Genomic DNA, 22,463 nt, shown 5'->3' with positions numbered 1-22,463 from the left:
TACACACCTTTTATGAGAAGAATCTTCATACACATTTCACAAGAACATATCAAGCATGAAGGCGGTGAGTAAATGAACCATTCATTGTGAAAGAGATCACAGACAATAAATTACACTATAAAAAGTAGGAACAAATCAACATATAGAGGTACATTTTTTTTTAATGATGAAGGACCTTTTTACAAACGGAATTCACTTAATTAGGCCCTCCCCACCTCGTAGACAGTAAGCTTAAGTGAGTATCTTAGCATGCAAACAAAGCTGGGAAAGAGCCACTTGTGGCTCGGCTCATGTTGAGCTCATAAAAGGCTAGTTCGAACACTTGTTAAATAGGCTCCGCAAGCTCCACATGAACAACCCATGTTTGTCTCAGCTTGGCTCGTATAAGCTTGTTAATTAATAGCAAATATAATTTACACACACATACACACACAATTTACACACACACACACACACGAAAGGCATGCTGGGTCAGGCAGACCCCTACCAGTTATACAAAGATACCATTGGGATTTGAACTTGCAACGTACCAACATAAGCTGATGTGGACTAGTTTCTCGTAGCAGACAAGCAGAGCCCCGTTGGTTTTTACATATATTTTATATCATGAAGTATTAGATGGTTGAACTGTTTGACTTGCAAGTAATAAGTTCAGAGTTCAAATCCTATTACTTACAAGTGTATTGCAATTATTTATTTTGTAATGAGCTAGTTCGAGCTTGGTTTAGTAGATTTAGTGTTTAAATTTTATTATTGTCAATTTTAAAAAGTATATTTTTCTGTAAATGAAGGCTCATTTAGTGTGCACTTTTCATGAGCTCAAGCTTGGTTCGACATGAGCCAAACTTGAACACCTTCTGTTCGGTTCGTTTGGTTCGTTCAATGGCCCTATCTGCAAAGAGTATCCACCGAGCAAGCCACCCTTATGATACCAATAGAAATCGTTCTTGAGCAAAAAAAGGTTCTACCATCTTTCCAAGAACTGCCCTAACTATTTCGGCAACCCAGTGCAAGCTGTAAAAGAAATGTAACTTTTATTTTGTTTGGATAGCTGGGAAAAACTGCCTCACTCATCAACCTCATTAGCTGAAAACCTCAGTTTTCCAAGTCAGATGAACGATTTGCACGTCAGTATCGCTGCGTGCCTCCACCAGAGTATACACAACAATTTGCATGTCAGTATCGCCGCGGGGCTCCACTAGGGTTTCTTCTAGCTTCACCTCACTCGGATCCCAAAAGGCATGCTCCCATTCGAACCCTTCTCAGAATATGAAGGTCGGTTGGCAGTGCACCCCCAAAAGGGATCCTGTCACTCAGCTTTCTTTTGTCTTTCGAGTTTCCACACCCATTGACTCGCACACATGTCAGACTCCTTGGTCCGTGTTGTTTGGTAGGAGCATCTAGTGCACATCACCTTGTGTTGGGATGTTGCTAGTTCAAAACCCAATGGTATAGTTGTATAACTGATAGGGGTCTGCCTAACCCAGCTTACCTTAAAAAAAAATGCTGTTCCTCTTTGTGCGGCCGCGTGGCAGAAGACAAACAAACATCCATGGGTTTTGAACTTCTGATATTCTTCAGCTTGTGACATTCACAAGATACTCCCTGCTAGATAAGCATACCCTCCTGAGGCAACATTGAATGGTAGATTAAATGTGCACAATTGCACCCAAGATCACAACCACAAAAACACATGTATATGTGTATGCAACTAAGGGACATTTACATACTATCTCAAGCATCGAATAGTTGGGACCAACAACCATAAATCCAACAATATTCTTACTACCCTCAAGAAAGCGACCCTAAAATTAAGACCAGCAACGAACACCACCAAAATAGGACCACCCATATAATATATTTTTAAGATCACAAGCACAAACTTGTCTAAATTGCCACTAGGTGAGCATGACCCATCAACCCTACGTTTCCAACCAAGGAAACCAAATACAAGTCCACAACCCAAATATGAAGAACAATAGAAAACAAAACCAACACCCTAAGGACTCCAAACTAAACACAAGAGACGCACACACTAAAACTCAACTCCCACCGTCGATTTTAGAGATGAACGGTCAATATCACCAATGCAATTCACATGTACTTCTAAAACGTGGGTCCCACATTTCCTCATATGACCAAATTTCATTGAATGAGTAGTGGATAAAAAGGGAAACATGGGTGTTTGGATAAAAAAGTGGCAGAAGCAGATGGTTTATTGGGGACCAACTGAATAGAGAGAGATATGCGACCGAAGAGTGAGATAGAGAGAGAGACATGTGATCGAAGATTTAGGCCGTAGGTTTTGTGGGGTGTTGCGTTTTGTCATTTTGACGGATACTGCACAGGACACGTGACTAAGATGATAGAGGGAAAGCTCTGGAGAGAGGTTGAAAAAACATGTTAATGCAAGTGAAAACGCAAAGCCACGGATTGCTAGAGAAGGGTCAGCTCTGTGTACTGTGAACTGAGAGAGAGAGAGAGAGAGAGAGAGAGAGAGAGAGAGAGGAGAGGTTGGAGAAAATGCAGCAACATCTTATGCAAATGCAACCCATGATGGGGGCATACTCTCCACAAAATATCACCACTGATGTCATTCAAAAGGTCGAATTTTCTATTCCTCTTTCTCTCTCTTCTTTCCCCCAATAAAATATTTCTCATCTTCTGGAAATGTTGGATTTTGATGCGGATAAGGTGCGAGTTAGGGCTTTCTGATGTGGGATTTTGTTATTCTTTTCCTGCGTGTTGTTGTCATACGATAGGGTTTTGCTGTCAAGGATTTGGTTATGCGGGGGTTTTTGCGTTGTGCGTCTTTTAATTGTTTTTGTGTTCTATGCGATTCAAAAGAGGGATTTTTTATGATGGCGTGAGCGTGTAGTGGTGGGAAAGGGATCTTGAGATTTTTCTCTGTGTTGGTATTCTTGGAAACCTTTGTTTTGGGCCAAATGAAGTTGGTTCTTAGCATTTATGGCTTGGTTCGTACTGAATCTTGGTGCCTCTTTCTTCTGGGGTACGGGGTTTATTTTGGTACGATGCATTGCTGATTGTTATGAATGTTTCAAAAAATTTCAATTTTTTCTTTTCTTTCCTTGTCTGTAGTCACCCTGTCACAGTTTTTGAAATAAATATTTATTCGACAGTGACTATTCTTGTTTATTGTTTGTTCAAGAAGAGATATCCCTGTTAATGCTATTGGATGAATCTTTCATCGTTGATCTTAAGAGTATTTTTTAATGCAGTTGGTTAGTTTTGATTTTACTGTCTGTGTTACTTCTGGATTTCTCTTATGGCATGTTGATGGCTGTCCTTTTATAATGCATCTATGGGAATTAAATCCACTCCCAATGCTGGCAATCAGATATTTTGAGGTTGTCTTGCATTGCATGCCATTATATATGGCCTTCCTTGGTTGTGCACGTGAGTTATGGTAGTTAAAATTAGTTGGATTTGATTTTCTTGACAATTTGTCATTTTGATTGTGCTTTCTCTTTTGATGCCACTGAGAGAGAACTACTATTTTGGGCATTTAAATTCTTATGTTACCTATCGCGGAATAAGCTGTTTTTGCTTATTTAGGTGGTTTCTTGGTTCCATGTGGCAATCTGTCTTTGCCATGGATGAGCATGTGATGGTTCTTGCAAAGTTCATTTGAATAGGGGTTCTTTTGTACTTGTCATGATGTGCGTACAATGATTGTTGCAAAGATTTTTGGTGTGCCTTTCTTGTGTACTTCCATTCAAGTTATCCAAGTATGTACTAACCAGATTGCCTTCTATTTTTTGTTAGTTTATGAGAATAATTCAGATTATTTTTTTGATGGTTATATGTACTAAAATCTGAAGTTGGCCGATGTAATTAGTGATGTAGTGTTTTAGTGGCCCCAAATGAACTTATGTACTTACCTTGATGTGTTCTTCAAGCTGTTCCCCCACACCCCCTTTTTTTTTTCTGACACAATGTTTCTGAAATTTTGTGATGAGGCTGGCTGATGAAATTGATCATATGTTTTTTGTGTCTTTGAACACATTTAATGTTTCACTTGCATATTTGGTTTATGTATCATGCTCGTCACTGCGTGTTTAAGCATGCACAATCAGCTTTCAGTATCTTTTTTTGCTACTTGTTCAGCATTCATCAATCTAAAGTGGAAAATAATTTGCTCATCTCTATACAATAATTATTTGCAATTCTGGAATAAGCTTGACTAAGTGTAAGTTGTATCCTTTGTAGGACATATAAATGGTGATTGGGATGAGTTACCTTCTTGCTCTGCTTCTTTTCCTTGCATATTTTTAATATGCGATGATTATGTTGTGGTTTTTGGCTATTCAATATAGCCAAGAATCATTAAGTTTTTAAAACTAGTTAATTGGCTGATTGGATAGTTTAGTGATGATGTATCTTGAATGTTATGGATGCTATGACTATATTTTGTATGCAAATCTAGTGTTAATTTTCACCGAAATTTGGGGTTATGTTTATTTAAAAGAACTATGATCCAAATTCAAACCATTTGGATTATAAGAGTTGTCATTATTGCTAATTAAGTATTTTCATGATTGGTACAGCTGTAAATAAAAGTTTTCAAGAAAGCATGGCCGGCTCACATTGTCACTTTTGAGATTTTTGTTTTTGTTAGCATAGGATTCAAAAGCGACTTTGATTATTTGTTTACCACTGACTGAAACTTTTTGCAATGTGATTCTTCACATTAGGCATTTGGTGAAGACAGGTTATAATTAGACAAAAAAAACCAATAATTGGTTTCATTTTCGTAAAGTTAAAAGAGGACATTAACTTGTAAGTTCATCAGTCACAAGGTCATCAACTATAGCCCTTTTATGGTTGCATGGTGAGGCATTGTTGATGTTTTATATTTAGCTGAGGTGATATCTGGCCCTCTTCTTTATGACCAATATTTTTTTTAATCAGATTCTTCTCTTTTTCCAATGAATGATTTCTCGGAAAATGATGGATTGAAAATGTACTATGAACATAAATTTTTATTCATATCTGGCTTAATAAAGCACAATTCATTTAATTAGGCCTAACTGCAATTATCTCAGATATGTGGTCGTCAGAAAAGAAAGGAGAAGATTATGGGGTCAATCATTCTAAAGTTAGTGTTGCTTTAGGTCACTAGCTGTAGTTTATTTTCTACATCTGAATGGACTGAATATGATATGTACTATGATAGGATGATGCAGAAAATTACATGTAGGTATCATCCTGCTGTGCATCTGGGAATGGAATTTGATGACTCATGTTTTCTTTGGAGAGGATCAGACTTGACATCATTGCGAAATCTGAAGAGCAAATTTAATTATTGTTTTCAATTTAATAGTGTGATGTAGATATTGCACATATCTGAATGATAAAGTGATGGATACATATGTATACATATGCATGCACATACATCCAGAACTAATTTGTTAGTAGAATAAAGTTTCAGAAATGCAGATTTCATCATAAAGCCAATGTTAGCTTAGCATGTTTGTTATAAGATTGATCCCCACATGAAATCTGAAAATATTACTTAACTGGAAGATGTTATATCCTACTACATATGGGGTTGTCTGCACATTTTTGATCTGGATCCACACTCGATAGTCCTTCGATCTAGATGCTGGTCTAGGTTGTACCAAGGATCTTTTAGAGTGCAGGGTGAGGTCAGTATGCATTTGCAAATTTTGGGTTCTACCATATCTTTTGACTTTCACTGGCCCGTTTTGGGAGATCTAGAACCAACTACAGGTCGTGCAGTCTGTACATCAAAACTGTCTGATGTCTAATGCATAATTCACCTTAATGCATGCTTGGGTCTGAGACGAATCTGGCCCATCTGATGCCTAGCTATTGTCAAGACTTAAGTTGGACCCTACTTTCTTACCATTCTGTTTATATTTATCTTTTCCCATTTTAAATTTGTAATATTTTCCAAGAATTAGCACTAATTCAATTTTTGTAAAGTAAGAGACTTCCATTGGGTGAAAAATCAAATCCTACCTCCTCTCTCTCTCTCACATGGGCATGCGTTTCTATGTAACAACATTACAATCACTAGAAGTCCTTGAACTTTTTGGGGCACTTTAGAGTCTGAAGTACCTAATCATTAACGCACTTAAAACCTACTTTTAATATCTCACTGACACATTATTTTCCATGATACCCAACTTTTAGCAAAATAAACCATTGTAAGTTACCAAATTATATCTGATAGCCCTAGTGACGTTGTTACTAGGCTGCACATTCTAGTAGTTTTTTTTGGGTTAGGGACTGGTTTGAAATTATTTGGTTAACCTGTCATTATTTCTATCATTGATCTCATGAAGCACTTTTGATATTACTTTCCTGTGGTTTTTATAGTATTTTAAATATCAGTGTTTCCATCATCAATCTTGTGGAGCATTTATACAATACTATTGTTATGTGGTTTATGGGGTTGCGTGAGACATAATCACAAATATCAGCAAGTATTCTGAAAATGTGATATTTTTGTTTTTAAAGTTATTTGTCTATGCAATTTAAATATGGTTAACTTTCTTTTTCCTTATTTATTCTTTTTTCTAAAATATTTCTACCCTTTTTATGCTACTATTGAACAAAATACTGGTAAAATCTAGCTATGACTTGAGAGTTGAGATGAAAGGTGAGAAGAGTTATTAGATTTACATAAGACCATGGAAACTGAGGCTTTCAGAGGCATATGACACCTCTTATATAAAGCCTCTGTTGTTTCCTGCAGCCAATACTCTTAAGTTGAAGTTTGCACTAAAGTCTGTTGCTTCCTATCACATGATATATTCCCTTGGATTTCAGTTAACCAGTAGCCTGGGGTTTGATAAAAATTACCAAAGGAATACACTGCTGACTATTTGTGGTTGACTTCCTTTCTTTATGTGCCATTTGTCTTACACTAAAGGTAGGGATGTCAATTGGTCGGATTTTATCTGATATCTGACCGTAAGTCAAAAACATATTCGATTATAAACAGATGCAGATATGGTTTTGATTGTTTCCTACCAAAGCCAATGGATATCCAGGTTTGATGCATATCCAAATCCGGTTACATGTGAAAAGTCGTATTTGGTATGAACTTTTCACCATCTGAATCCGAATCCCTTTAGCCAACATCGGATTAGTTGGAACTGGTATTGATTGTAATGAAGTGAGTTCAAGCGAGCAATAAGGCTCTCATAAGCGAAACTCAAGCTCACCAAGGCACAATCACAAGCCACATATAGAAAAAGTATGAGAATGCCTGCATTAGATGACTTAGCAAACAAAATAGTGTCAATATGACACGATTTATATCCAAGATCAATGATAACATTACTAAACCTGTCATACCAAGTTTTAAGTGCTTGTTTTAAATCATACAAAACTTGTTTTTAAATGAAGAAGCTTTCCAAGAGAAATTTAAAGCCCAAGAGGTGGATCCATTTAAACTTCTTCTTTTAATTCACTATTTAAGAAGACATTTTTGTCATCCATTTGGTAAATTGGTCAATTTCTAGCATAAGCCACAACTACAAGGGTCCTAACCATGGTCTCTCGGTCACAAATTAAAAGGTTTCCTCATAATCTTATTCTATAATCCTGAGAATATCGTTTGGCTATTAATCTAGCTTTGAATTTTTTTAATGAACCATCACTCCTAGTTTTAACTTTGTAAACCCATTTATATTTTACTGGTTTCTTTCTCTTAGGTAGATGTTGTATTTCTCATATTTTTTATTTTTCAAGCGCTCTAATTCTACTCTCATGTCTTCCACCCACTTAGGACAATCCTTAAATTTGTTATATAGGTTTTAAGTTCAAAATAGTAGTGAATACAAGCTAGACACGCTTTATATTATGGGGAAAATGATTCATAGGGCACAAACCTATCAGGTGATTTGGAAATCCTACTAGAATGTCCAACATTGGAAGGTTCTATTTGTTCTATTTGGGAAAATTTTTCGAGAGCACTAGGTTGCTTTTCATTCCCTTGTTTAGTATACTCATAATAGGAGGTTCAACATTAAGGTGAGCATCACTTTTACCATCCTAGACATCATTTTGAGATTCCATAACAATCAATCAAATCAATTTGATCACAAATAATATCCCCATCCTTAGACAATAAGTTCAAAAGAAAAGAATATTTGAAACTTTACTTACACATGCTATAATCACATAAACTATCCTTTTCAACAAAAGATGCAGATCTTGACCCATAAACTTTGTCATTTTTGGGATCATAACATTTATGTCTCTTTTGTTTTTCAGCATAACCAATAAAAGCAAGCACATGAGATCATAAGATAGCTTTGGATGAAAGTTTGTCTCTCTTTTCAATCAAAACAAAACATTTGCAACCAAAGACCTTTAGATGATTATATTCTGGTTTCGTTTTAAAAAGCTTTTTTGAAGGGGTGATATTTTTCAAAAGTGAAGAAGGCATTATATTTATAAGATAAACTGTTGTAAGAGCGGGGGCGACCAAAAAATGTTTTGGTACATTGTTTGAATTTAATAGAGTTCTAGTTTTTGATCATTGACCGCACATTGTCTTGTCTCTGGTCGGTAAAACCCTTGAGCTCCCCTGCCCATCGAGGAGTACACCCAGCTTCGATCTTGCAGCAAGGGATGCCACCCGTGGGTTTCGAACTTTCGAACTTGTGTTGTTCTGTCAACTTGGTGACATTTACAAGTCGTCCCTACCAGATGACTAGAGCCCTTTGTAATGAAATAGCGGAAAATGTAAAAAGAATGCTACTAAGGGCTTATAAGATTACAATCACAAAAGTGCAAATGAACAAACCAATGCCACTAAGGGCTTGCAAGATCACAATTACAATATGCACAAGCACAAGTCCACTATGGGACAATACAATAGCCAACAAAGGGCAATACAAGAAAGTAAAAAGTATAACCTTTGTTGAACAAATGCTTAAGTCAAAAGCATTAAAGAATAGGGGGAAGCACACCCCTATTTATACAATACAAAGGAGAGAAGAGGGACCATTGGGAGCTCCCAACGATCATCAACGACTCTATGGTCTTTTTGACTATAGAGCCCCCTAATGGCTCTATAAATTACAAATCTAAAAAAAATACAAAAATAAATAAAAGGAAAAATAACTATTTTAATAAACAATTTTATTGCTGGTGAAATGATTAAAATGCCCCTATATGACATTTACCTATTATGATACTAATAACAATATATATGTATGTATATATAGGTATATACATACATGTATACATATATTTTAACACTCCTCAAACTTACGGTAAAACAATCGAAAGTTTGTTAAGAAAAAAAATAAACCGAGGTGCAGGAAGAGCTTTGGTGAAAAAATCCGCAAGCTGGAACTCTGATGTGACATATGACAACATAATAGTTCCTCTTAGATATTCATCTCGGACATAATAGCAATCCATGCCAATGTGTTTGGTATGATATTTCTTGGAGATCTATCCTTGCACAACACATACAAGAAAAAAGGAAAGACACGAGAAAAGTTGTGAAAGATAGTAGGACGTCTCACCCTAATTGGGTGATGCCTTTTGATATATATATTTCTCTTTACAATAATTACAATAATGTCATATACATATCGGGTCTGGATATGGATCCAAAACCTTGTCATTCTAACACTATCCTAACACACCCCCTCAAACTGAGCGTGGTCGACGACCATGAATAGTTTGGATTTTAGATTCCAATGACGACGAACTGTAAGAGCTTTGGTGAGAAGATCAATCACTTGGTCCTCTCCTCGAATAAAGACAGGCTGAATTTTTTTAGCTTCAACTTTTTCCCGAATAAAATGTTGATCAATCTCGACATGTTTCATCTTACCATGTTGAACTGGATTAGTAGGGATAGCAATCACGCTCCTATTATCACAATAGAGCATAGTGCTCGATATATGCCGATGCAAGTTGAATAATATTTGCTTAACCCAAGCAACTTTCGCACTAACAACTGCCATAGCCCGATATTCCGCCTCTGTAGTAGAGCGGACAACAATTTTCTACTTTCGGCTAGCCTAAGAGACCAGGTACCTTCCCAAATAAGCACCATAACTAGTGACCGAACGCCTTATGAGAGGATCATGGGTCAAATCTGCATCAGAATAGGCTATAACCTTGATAGAGACATGAGGACTCACCAAAGAAGGGCAAAGATAAATGAGACCATTTTTAAGAGCGCCTTTAATATATCTAAGAATCCTCTTTACCACTTCCATATGATGTATCTGAGGTTTATGCATAAATTGAGATACTTGATTCACTGAGAAAGATAAATATGGACGCGTGAAGGTAAAGTATTGTAAGCCACCAACAATGCTTCAATATTTTTGAGGTTCGGGAAAATCAGCATCATCCGAAGAACTATGACCCAACTAAGTTGGAATAGCCATGGGAGTAAATACAGGTTTGCATGCGAGCATTCCACTGCGATGTAGTATGTCTCTAGCATACTTTTGCTGCGAAAGAATAAGACAATCTGATTGTTGATTCACTGGCACACCTAAGAAGAACCGAAGAGGGCCCAAATCTTTCATGTGAAATTGACTATGAAGAAAGGACTTCAACTGACTAATCTTTTGCTGTTTGTGATGACCAGGGTTATCGGAAGCGCTTAGCTAAAAGGGGAAGCGCGAAACGTCGCGCTTCCGAAGCGTGGGGGGAAGCGTCCCCCTTTTTTGGGAAGCGCGCTTCCCTTTAATGGGGGACGCGTTTCCCTTTAATGGGGGACACACTTCCCTTTAATGGGAAGCACACTTCCCATCACGCTTCCCCTGTTTTTTTCAATTTTTTTGTATTTTTTATTTTTTATTTTTATTTTTTTCGCTTCCCCCTCGCTTCCGAGACGCTTCCTAGGTTGCTTCCGAGATGCTTCCTAGGTCGCTTCCGAGACACTTCCCGAATCGGTCCTAAGTGGTCCCACGCTTCCCCGCTTCCTAAAATTTTGAAAGTGCCTCTTTTCCCGCTCCCGCTTTCCGTATCGCTTCCCGCTCCCGCTTCCTCAACTGGCAACCATGGCGATGACTATATCATCCACATAAACCAAAATGATTGTGATCGTAGATTTGTCACGATTCACAAATAGGGAATAATCACAATGATTGCGCTCAAAACCAAGAGAATGAACAACATTATTGAATGTATCAAACCATGCCCATGAAGCCTCTTTTAGGTCATATATAGCTTTTTTGAGTCTGAGAACAGTGTTGTGAGCATCTCCCTCAGGATAGCCTGGAGGATGCTCCATATATACTTCTTCACATATATTGCCATGAAGGAATGCATTTTTAACATCTAACTAGAATAGATCTCATCCATTAGATACGGCCAACAATACGAATCGTTCTCATGTGAACAACTGTACTAAAGGTTTCATCAAAATAGAGTCCATGTTCCTGAGTATAACCTTTAGCTACGATTTCGAATTTAAAGTGCTCAATGCTACCATCAGATTTGCGTTTAATTGTACACCGAATGACAGCCTACCACATTTTTATTTGTTGGCTGAGGAACTATTTCCCATGTATTGCACTCATGAAGGGCTGCGATTCCTTCATTCATAGTATCAGTCCATCGTGAATGATGACTGACTTCAACAAAAGACTGGGGCTCTTGAAAATCATAAAGCGATGCAGCATATACCTGAAAGTCCAGAGAGAAGGATTCATAACTGACCCATTTATCATGAGGATGTTGAACTCTGCTGGACATGCGAGTGGGGTGAGCTGACGGCTGAGATGGGAAACTGCTAGAAAGCTGATTGGACGTACTACTGCCAACCAATGAGGAAGGCTCTATAATCTGATCAGCAGTGGAAATAGTGGGCTGAAAGCCTGAAATGGTTCATTAGTTGATTTGCTGCATTTTCCATACTGCTGTCCACCTTGTCTGCTATAGACCTTTTTAAAAAATTGAGAACGAGGTTGTTAATCATGTGCTGGCTAGGTATTATTGGCAGCAACTTTGTCAGTAAAATTACTTTGGGTTTGTGGTGTAGATGATGGCTAAAAAAAATGCAACGAACTATTAATGATTTCAGATGAGGCAGCCCCACAAACATCTTCGTTAAAAACAAAATGATGAGATAAGAACCTTGTTGGCATCATCATTAGAGCATCTATATCTCATGTATTCTGTCATATCCAATGAATTAACACACAGTGGCTCTGGGAGATAATTTGTTCTGCTTCGTGCTATCAATATGGACAAAGCATCAACATTCATATGCACGTAACCAAGAATAATTAGGATATGATCCATACTGGACAAAATAGAATGACTCTCCTTCATGGTTGGATAGAGACATTTTGTTTATTAAATAAACTGTTGTGTGGAAGGCTTCCGACCAAAGGTAAGACTTAAGATTAGCATTATACATCATGCTGTTTTAGGAAATATATCCAAGTGAAATGAGTAAAATCATCTACGAAGATCACCGGGGAAGGTTCCCAAACATCAGAGTGAATCAATTCAATAGGGAAAGAAGCTCCTTTATTAGATTTTGAGAATGAAAGTTCATGACTTTTACAAATATGACAACTAACACGAGAAGAAGAATTTCTTTCTCGAACATTAATCAAACATTTATTACATAAAATATCAAGAAAACTCAAATTGTAATGACCTAATTTACGACGCCAAACATTAACTTGCAGATGGACTCCTGGACTTGATGATGCCAGAGAAGACTCTGGAGCTTCATTTAGGACATATAAGTTTCTGCACCTTCTTCCCTTAGCGAGAGTCTGATTCGTGTGAATGCCCTTCACAGAAATAGAAGACGGAGAAAAAGAAATATAAGAATTAGTATCATGACAAAGTTGAGACACATATACAAGATTTTTTTGAAGGTTAGGCACAAGAAAAGTATTGGACAAGGGAAAATGCACTTTATTAGTAGGGACAACAACGATACCTATGTAAGTAATGTGGTGGTTTTTTCCATCTCCTGTAATCACACTCTCATTACCATGATAAGGCTCAACATGAGAGAGACCCCTGAGTCTATAATCCAGCCTTGTGAGGGAATGCCTGAAGAAGGCCCAGCTGGATGTTGAAAGTGCATGTTGGCAACCCATGGATTCCCAACAGGATTATGGTTATGTTGAAAGTTTAACTGACCAAAACCAACAGTAAGTGCATCTAAATCATGAGAACTTGCGACCGAAGGAGGATAAGTACTTGAAGGAGCTTGAACAAAATTTGTTGGAGCACGTGAACCTGATCCAGACGGTGTGAATGCTGGGGAAGCAATTGCAAGAGCCCTAAAGCGAGCGAGAATTAGTACCGTAGGCGGCCGATAAGTAAGAACATATCACCAATAGCAGTTGGAACACGTATGACCCTTACTTTTACACATCTAACATACCAAATTCGCTTGATTAGTAGACGAAGAGGGTATAAGAAGTATATCACAATCCAGATGATATGTTAAACATCACTTCGTGTTATAGCAACATAGTGCACAGTCGATCAAAAGGAGGACGATGAATTGTACTAGTATAAACTGTGATAAACATATTATATTCCTGCCTTAAGGCTTCTAACAGTTTTAGAACATATATCCTTATCCGACAACGGAGAGCCTATGACTGCAAGTTGATCCACCAAAACCTTGATCTTGTTGAGATATTCAACAATATGTGAATTTCCCCTTTTTAGATTTGCGAATTCTGCATTCAACTGGTAAATCCTGTGAGTAGAAATCTTTTCGTACCATTTATGCAAAGTATCACATAACTCCTTTGCTGGAACTCCAGATGGAATGTGAAGAAGAATTTCATGAGAGAGAGAGAGTGGCTTTGATGAAAGCTACAATTGACTGGTTATTTCTGTGCCATATGATAAAATCTGGATTTTTTACCATGTCTTTGGAAGCTTTTCCTGCGCTTTTATCCTGTTCTGAGATTGTTTTGGGAACGAACTCCAAGGGTACCGAGATTGACCCATCAAGGTGCTCCATCAGATCATGACTGCTGAGAAAAGGGATGATTTGTTTCTTCTAGGTAATGGAATTGGAAGAATCTAGTTTCTCAGTGACTAGGTGACTGAGAAAAGAAGCATTGATTGTGGCCATCTGTAGAATAGATGAAATAAAAGAAATAAGTTTAACTAACAAAACAGATGGTCTACGCTCACGCATGACAAAATTTAATTTTTGGTTTCCTTTTTTTTGTTTTTTGAGACGATAAATTAGAAAGAAATCAAAGAATGATCTCCGGTAATATTGATGCGCAGAAAAGTCCAATAACTGATGACATATACATATAAGAATAAAGACTATGTATATTTTAAGTCAATTAGTTTTTTTTAGGGAGGATACACGTCAAAGCTGATCTGACGTGATGGTGAAAACCAGAATCACGTCAGATCAGATCTGATGTGAGATATGAAGGTCGACAACTAGATCTGTTGTGAGATATAGAGGGAAACAACTAGATCTGCCGTGATGATAAATCAGAATCATGTGAGATCTGATCTGGTCAGAAAAAATGTGAAAAGATGCAAAGAAAAGAAAAAAGAGGAATTTAGAATCAAGAAACTAAAAAAAGAGAAAGAAGAAAATAAGTCTGATTAGGAAGAAAAGAAGTAGAACTTTGTAAGGAGATGAAATCAGATCTGACGTGATCTGACAAAACTTTCTTTCCCTTTTGTTTCTTTGGAATTTGATAAAGAAGAATATGAAAGAAGCTGTCAAATCGATTTTCCTTTTTTTTGAGATCGACTTGATTGATATCAGATTTAGCAAAAAATTTTAGTTTGAAATATCAAATCTGATTGACAGATCTGATAAAGGAAAGGAGAAAGATGTGCAGATCTGAGAAAGAAGAGATCAGAAGAAGGAAGATCTTCAGTTTAGATCGATGAGGGTTACCTCTTATGGTTTCTCTGGTACCATGTGAGATTTCTTGGAGATCTATCCCTGCACAATACAAACAAGAAAAGAGAAGCACAAGAGAAAAGTTGTGAAAGATAGCAGGATGTTTCACCCTAACTGGGTGACGTCTTTTGATATATATATTGCTCTTTACAATAATTACAATAATGCCATATACATATCGGGTTTGGATATGGATCCAAAACCCTATCATTCTAACATTATTCTAACATTTGGTACGCTCATGAAAGGTGTGGTTGCTTGCAATGTAGATCATACTCTTATTGTCACAACACGTTGTCGTAACCATTGCACAATATTCAGATACCTTTTGCTGCATCTTGCATTTCCACGAAATTAAAGAATCTCCTAAAAACACCCAAAAACCCGGAGTTGAGATTCTATCATTGGCATTTCCTCCCCAAGCAAGTAAATCTAGTGAAAAAGATAAAGGATAAAAAAGACTCATTTGTTATGGTATCTTGATGTATTTGATAATTCTTAACACAACACTCTTGTGCACAGTGGTTGGAGTATGCTGAAATTGACGGATTGAATGAATTGCATGAGCTATATTTGGTCTGGTGATGGATAAGTGAGTGCCCCAATTAGTTGACGATAGGTTGTAGGTTCTTCAAGGAGAGTCATCTTCAAGTCTTAACTTAGCATTGATCATTTCAGGAGTTTCTACTCTCTTGTCATCCGAAACGTCAGACTTAGCGCAAATGTCAGCAACAAGCTTCATCTGAGACAAAATGTACCCTCTCGGAGATTAGGCAAGTTCAATACCTAAGAAATATCTCAAAAAACCCAAGTCAGATATGTCAAAATTTTCTTTTAAAACATTTTTAGTATCACTAACTCCCTGATGATCACTCTCTGTAATTATCATATCATCTACATAAAGCAGAAGGACGATTACTTTGGTACCTGTACTTTTAACAAAAAGAACAGTGTCAGTATAACATAAATGAAAACCAAAAGAAGACATAACGCTACTAAATATTATCATATTAGGCCTTTGGAGCTTGTATAAGACCATACAAGGCCTTCTTTAAGTATGAGAATTTTACCATTTTCAATAATAAATCTCGACAGAGGGTTCATATATACTTCCTCATTTAATTCCTCGTTAAGAAAAACATTTTTTACATCAAGTTGATATATGGGCCATTTTTTAGTGGATGCAACTGCTATGAAGGTCCTAACACTAGTCATCCTAGCTACTGGTGCAAAGGTTTCTTCGTAGTCACTTCCATATTCTTGGGAATATCTTTTCGCGACTAACCTAGTTTTATATCTTTCTAGGGTCCCATCACTCTTGGTTTTAACCTTAAAAACCCATCTATATCTTATAACTTTATTTCCTAAGGGTAATGAAGTTACTTTCCAAGTTTTAGCCTTTTTGAGAGTATCTAATTCTACATTCATTGCTTCAACCTAACGTGGAAGATTTTTAGCTTCATTGTAGTGTAAATTCATAATAGGAATGTAAGGCTATTAAACATGCTCTATAATTTGGGGTCAATGTATCATATGATACAAACCTACCAGGCGGGATAGACTCGATTAGGTCTCCTAAGTGGGGTTTCTTCTATAGAGGAATCACATGTATATTTTTGTAAAGCACTTTGTGGATTTCTTTGCTCACGCTGGGTATACACTTGTATTGGTTTATCAACAATATCATTATTACTTGATGGTGATTCAGTAACTTCAACATTTGAATGCCCATTATTATCACCATTATCACTCAAAAAATTATCATTTGAAGAAACATCACAAGAGGTTAATTCTTCTTGTGGTAAGAGATCAAATACAACAACAACAACAAACAACAACAACTACGCCTTCATCCCAAAACAATTGGGGTCGACGATATGAACCAACAAAGAAAATCATTCTGGGTCTTCCACATGAATCCTTCTCCTCCAATCATTTCTATCCAATGCTCTGTCCTCAGTGAGGTTCAAAGCATTCATATCCTTTCCTATCATCTCCATCCAAGTCTTCCTAGGCCTATCCCAACCTCTTTTAACTAATATATTTTCCCATTTCTCCATCCTTCTAACTGGAGCATCATTAGGCTTTCACCGAATATGAAGTTACAATCTACTTCCTCTTTTTCCTTAGTTTTCTTAAGTCCATTTTCATTTTCTAAAATGGTCACATCCTTAGAAATATAAAGTTTGTTATTCTTGAAGTCAAACCATCTATAGCCTTTTTGGTTTTCACCATAGCCTACGAAGGCACATTCAATGACTTTTGGAGATAATTTATCTCTTTTATGAAAGAAGATAAAACACTTGCAACCAAAAATTGTCAAACGTTTATAATCGGGGGTTCTTTCAAACATTTTTTCATATAGAGAACTATTTTGTAGGGACGAAGAAGGCATTTTATTTATCAAATAAGTTGATGTTAGAACGACCTCGACTAAAAAACTTTTTGGAATATCTTTAGAGATAAGTAGAGTCCTAGCGGTTTTTATAATATGTCTATGTTTTCTTTTAGCTAACTCATTTTGTCGAGGAGTTTTTAGACAAAATTTTTTATAACAAATCCCATTTTGTTTTAAATAATTTTGAAATTCATTGGATAGGTATTCACCACCCGAGTAAGATCTAAGGATGAAAATATTGCTTTTAAATTGATTTTTAATAATCATATAAAATTCTTTAAAGTAGGAGAATACATCGGATTTGAGATTAAGAAAATAAATCTACAAATATCTAGTGAAATCATCAATAAATATAACATAATATGAATATCCTTCTTTTGATATGATCGATGAAAGCTCCTAAACATCTTAATGCACTAATTCAAAAGGTCTTTTAGAGACATGTTCTATTTGAAAATGGAACATCCTTCATTTTTTCAAAAATACAATCCTTGCAAATTAAAGCTTTCTCGTTACAAAAATTTTCACCAAAAAGGAAAAGTATATCTTTGAATAGCTTGGATGTCTAAGTTTCTTATGTCAAGTTTCAATATCTTTATCTTTGATTTAATTACAAAATGATTTTGAATGAAGATTCAAAGAATCTATGAAGTAAAGATCTCTTCTCCTGTGGCTTTGACTAATCTACTTCTCAGACCGAAGATCCTTTACGAACCAACCCTTAGATGAGAAAGAGATTTCACATCCATGATCAGATATTTGAGAAATCGAAAAAAGATTTAAATTTAATTCTGTGACAACTCTTATTTTTGGAACACAAAAGTTTTGAGAAGAGTCTAAGGTTCCAATACTTTTAATTTGCAAGGATGTTCCATAGGCAGTGGAAACATAGGAAGGTTTTGAATTAGTGCATACATCAGATGGACCATTTTCATGTGGAGTCATGAAAAAAGCTCCCAAATCAAGGATCCAAGAATACATACTTGGAGAAGAAGAAGATGCTATCGCGACCTCCAAAGTTGATGGAGATTTAAGTAGTTATTGAAGTGCCTTCGATAGTTGATTAACTGAAAAAACATCTCATTTTCTAATGAATTATTCTTTCTTTGGAGTGGTCTTTTCAAGGAAAGCTATTTTGTTTTTGGAGGTATCATTGAGTTTGAGACAAATAGGCCTTATGTACCTCGGTTTACAGGAATGGTGACAAGTAGCTTTCTTATAGCTACCATTATAGTTATTTTGCCTCTCAAAGTGAGGAGACTTATAAGATTTACATAGTTGTCGGGTTTAGATACGACCAATACTTTATCTCCCCCTTTAACCATACCAAGACGAGTTTCTTCTTGGCATACTTTGGCAACCTCATCTTCCAATGGAAGAAGTTTAGATCTATAAAGAAGAGAAGATCTAACTTGTTCAAATCAGGCCTAATCCCATGTAGAAATTGCAAAAAATGTTCTTTTTTCATTTATTCTCTTTTTAGCTCCACATCTTCACTTGCAATCCACTTGGGTTCAATAAGAGTCAATTTATCCCATAGTGGAGCTAGATAGCTAAAATAATTACGAACACTCATTTGATGGTTTATATCTTTTCTTACAAGAAAAATTGTCTTGCAAGGTATTTTTAGGTATACATAGCCTACATAAAGAACCAAGCCTCATTGACTTTACGAAATTTGACAATGTTGGCACATTATTCATAAACCATGCAAAAATCTTGGCATGGTTACTTTCCCAATCTTCTACCTTAGTTTGATGATCTTGAATGACTTTCATTCGTGCATCACCTTCTAAGGCTTTTTCTTAATCTCCTTCTCTTTTGGTGAACTTGAGTTGTGGCTTAGGGATAGTTCCCATCACATATCTCTAAAGTTTTTTTCCTTTGAGATTATTTTTCATAATGGATGCCCACACCATGTAATTTGTGCCATTTAGCTTGAAGGAGAGATAAATTTTTTGTCATGGGCATAAAATTTTTCACAGACCCGCGACACACCATAGTCTGGCCAGCCTAAACGACCAAAGGCTATGCACAAATACTTTTTTATATGCTAAATCATTTCATTGGCCCTGCCCATCACTTCGTGCACAACTGCCTAACGAAAACTGATCAAGTGCATTTCTAAATGCGTATTTTATCTGGTCCATGCCACTTATGTGTATAGCCGTCTCATACCGGCTAGCAAGCACACAAATGCCTTAGCCTCGCGTGCCATGGAGCATATCGCAACTCCATGGGCACACCCAAGCATAACCTTGCCATAGAAGGGACAAGGCCTTGCGACCCTTAGTTCGAAGACTAGTTGATGATTGAATGCCATAGCGAAGAGCACCACCCAGACTCGTTCGCCGGCTCTTAGGCATTCACTCGCCTAGCCCCGAATCACCATATTCGGTTGGAACTACCTAAGGTGATCCTTGGGGGAATTAGCCCTAACCCACACACACCCCCATGCGTCCAAACGCTACGTGTGAGAAACTCATCAAAGTCGAGAGGTCCTTAACCAAATCCTCTGATCCGCTGGCATTGTGAAACCAAACAACGCTCCACGTCTGTACCGTCACACACCGTCGCATCAATGATGATATCATTGCCTATTGCATGCCATGCTACCACCACACGTCACCGATCAAGCCAACACATACCGCACGTTCTTACACTCGATACATTTTCCACTCAGTAGAGCTCTGCACTGCACATGCCCCATTCCAAAGGCTCGGTTCGGGACAGGTAGTATCCCAAATTGTCTCAAGTCTAGCCATTTCATCCTACAATCTTTTTAATGCGCCATAATAGTCTCTCACAAATTTGTCACCTTGTTTGCAAATGTGAACATGGTTTCTTATATCCCTTACATAGGCGACATCATTTCGAGCATACATCTCTTTAAGGAAAGTCCATGCTTCGTAGACTCTTTCAAAGTTGCAAATATTGGTGCTTGTTTCTTCATTCATGCTACTCATGAATCAAGAGAGAACCTTTGGTGTATCCAACTTCTCACATTTTCTTTAATCGGCCATGGCTTTTTTCTTTATCACCGTCTTTACGAACCTCTCCTATACCATTAACATTCATGGCGAGGACACGTTGTGGCTTGGAAGTAAAACCATCTACAAGATGCCACAATTCCTTTCCCACAAGGAATCTCTTCATGGCCATCGCCCACAAGTAGTAGTTATTTCTGTCGAACTTTATCGGAATGACGGTGACCTCTTTTTCTGCCATGATAAGAGAAGTGGAGAGAAGTAGCGTGGAAAAGAACAAAGGAGGAATGAAGCTTGCACCAAGCTTTGGCACCATGAATACTTGAAGGCTATGAGCACCATAAACACTTGAGATCCTCAATCACGAGCACCACAAACACTAAGAGTCTTCAAGCACAATCAAGTCCTCCAAGGATCATGCAATGAAGTGAGTTCAAGAGAGCAATAAGACTCAAAAGAGAAACACAAGTTCACCAGAGTACACATCACTAAGGGCATTCATACTCATAAAGCCACTAAAGGGTTCACACACAAAGTAAAATATTAGTTTTATTATTCAAATAATATGCATAAAAATGCATAACACGTAAAGGGCCATAGACCAAGGTTGCCAGACTAGGAAGCAAAAGCAGGAAACCATACATGAAGCGGAAGCGATGCATTTGAAAATGTATAGGAAGCAAGAAGCGGGGAATAAATAAAATGAATATAAGAATTGAATGGGAATCAAAATGAAACACAAATAAAAACTAAAATAAAAGTGACTAATATTAAATTTCATGATTTTTAGTGTAAGAATTAAATTTTTAACAAAATCTAAAATTGATGACTACCAATTTAGAGAAAGCACATGGAAGTGGGTGAGAAAAGTGAGAGAAAACACATAAAAAAACATTTAAAGTTGAGTAAGCGAACATATAAGAACAAATGAAGCGTGTGGAAAGCACAAGAGAAGCGTGGAGGAATCAAGGTTCTCATCAAGTTTCGAAAGCGAGGAGTATCGCGCTTCCGAAGCGAGTTTCCGGAAAGTGAGCTTCCCACCTGTCTAAGAAGCTTCCGATAACTCTGCCATAGACCAATATGTATACAAGAGGGAGAGGCAACTAGCCACTAGGCTGCTCTAACAACTAGTTGCTGCAAACAGCTAGTAATCATAGTCTAATGATAAAAATGCCCTTTAATGGCATTTGTGTGTTTTTTCGACCTTTAGCAGCGGTTGTCTGGGTGGAAAAATGACCTTTAGCGGCCACCCAAGAACGCTCAAACTTTTGTCTGACATAATGTTGAACTCTTTGTCAGTTTGACATTTATATATATGTAGGGCGGAATGTCGAACTGACAAGGTGTTCGACATTACGCGTGGTCAGTGGCGTGCATTTGTCCAACATGTCAAACTCTTTGTCAGTTCAACATTACACCCTAATCTCTCTCTCTCTCTCTCTCTCTCTCTATATATATATATATATAGTTGGGAGTATCATCGAACCCCAACAAATCAGATGCGCCAATCGCGTGCCATATGTACTGTAAAAAGGGATCTGGGCAGAAAAAGTCTATTTTTTCTCTTTTGCCGGCGTGATTAACAATCTGCATACATCCGATCTTTTGGGGTTCAATGATGTAAGAAGCACGCTATCCTCTTTTTTGTCTTGAAAGAAAGTGAGTAAGCATAGCGAAGCGTATACGTTAGGTAAGTCAGCGGCATAATAAGCTGGCCTGCCTGCCTTTGAAGAAAGTCAGAACCCCAATATAGGAAAAGTGGTAGCTGTGTAGCACTTTTTTTAGCCTACCACCAGTGAATAGGTGTTTCCGGGTTGTTTTTCGCAAATCTGACCCTGCAGATGTGTTTGACATGGTCGATTTGCTAGGAAATGACTTGGATAATGTTTTTTTTTGATAAAAAAACATGACTTTTTAAGCATTGAATATTTTTGAAAATTGTAGACCATCAATTTTTAAATCTTATAAAATCCTACCTGTGTTGGAATCGTTCGATCCAAGAGCCGATTCCTATAAAATCAAGCATGCAGATCACATCTATACAGTCAAATTTTAGAAAAAATAGGAAAAACCCTTCCAAAGCCCGGTAGGCAGCTACCACACACACGCGCACACACACACATACATATATATATATATATGTATATTATCATTGGCCACACCTTACCTGTATCTG

General features: G+C 37.1%; 1 protein-coding gene across 1 annotated transcript in view; it reads left to right on the top strand.

Annotated features, from left to right (window-relative positions):
- Nucleotides 1–2,393: 2,393 nt before the first annotated feature.
- The window catches only part of LOC149827863 (GRF-interacting factor 1-like), a 48,845-nt gene continuing 28,775 nt past the window's right edge, over nt 2,394–22,463 (top strand). The window contains exon 1 of the mRNA XM_090019697.1: nt 2,394–2,604. Within this exon, the coding sequence (XP_089875823.1) occupies nt 2,524–2,604 (81 nt within the window). The 5' untranslated portion in view covers nt 2,394–2,523. The remainder of the gene's footprint in view (nt 2,605–22,463) is intronic.

This window comes from Nuphar pumila, chromosome 10 (assembly GCF_984573655.1).
Source record: "Nuphar pumila chromosome 10, dmNupPumi1.hap1.1, whole genome shotgun sequence".
Classification (NCBI taxonomy): domain Eukaryota; kingdom Viridiplantae; phylum Streptophyta; class Magnoliopsida; order Nymphaeales; family Nymphaeaceae; genus Nuphar; species Nuphar pumila.
The sequence above is the reverse complement of the archived record's forward strand: the minus strand, read 5'-3'. Positions and strand labels throughout refer to the sequence as shown.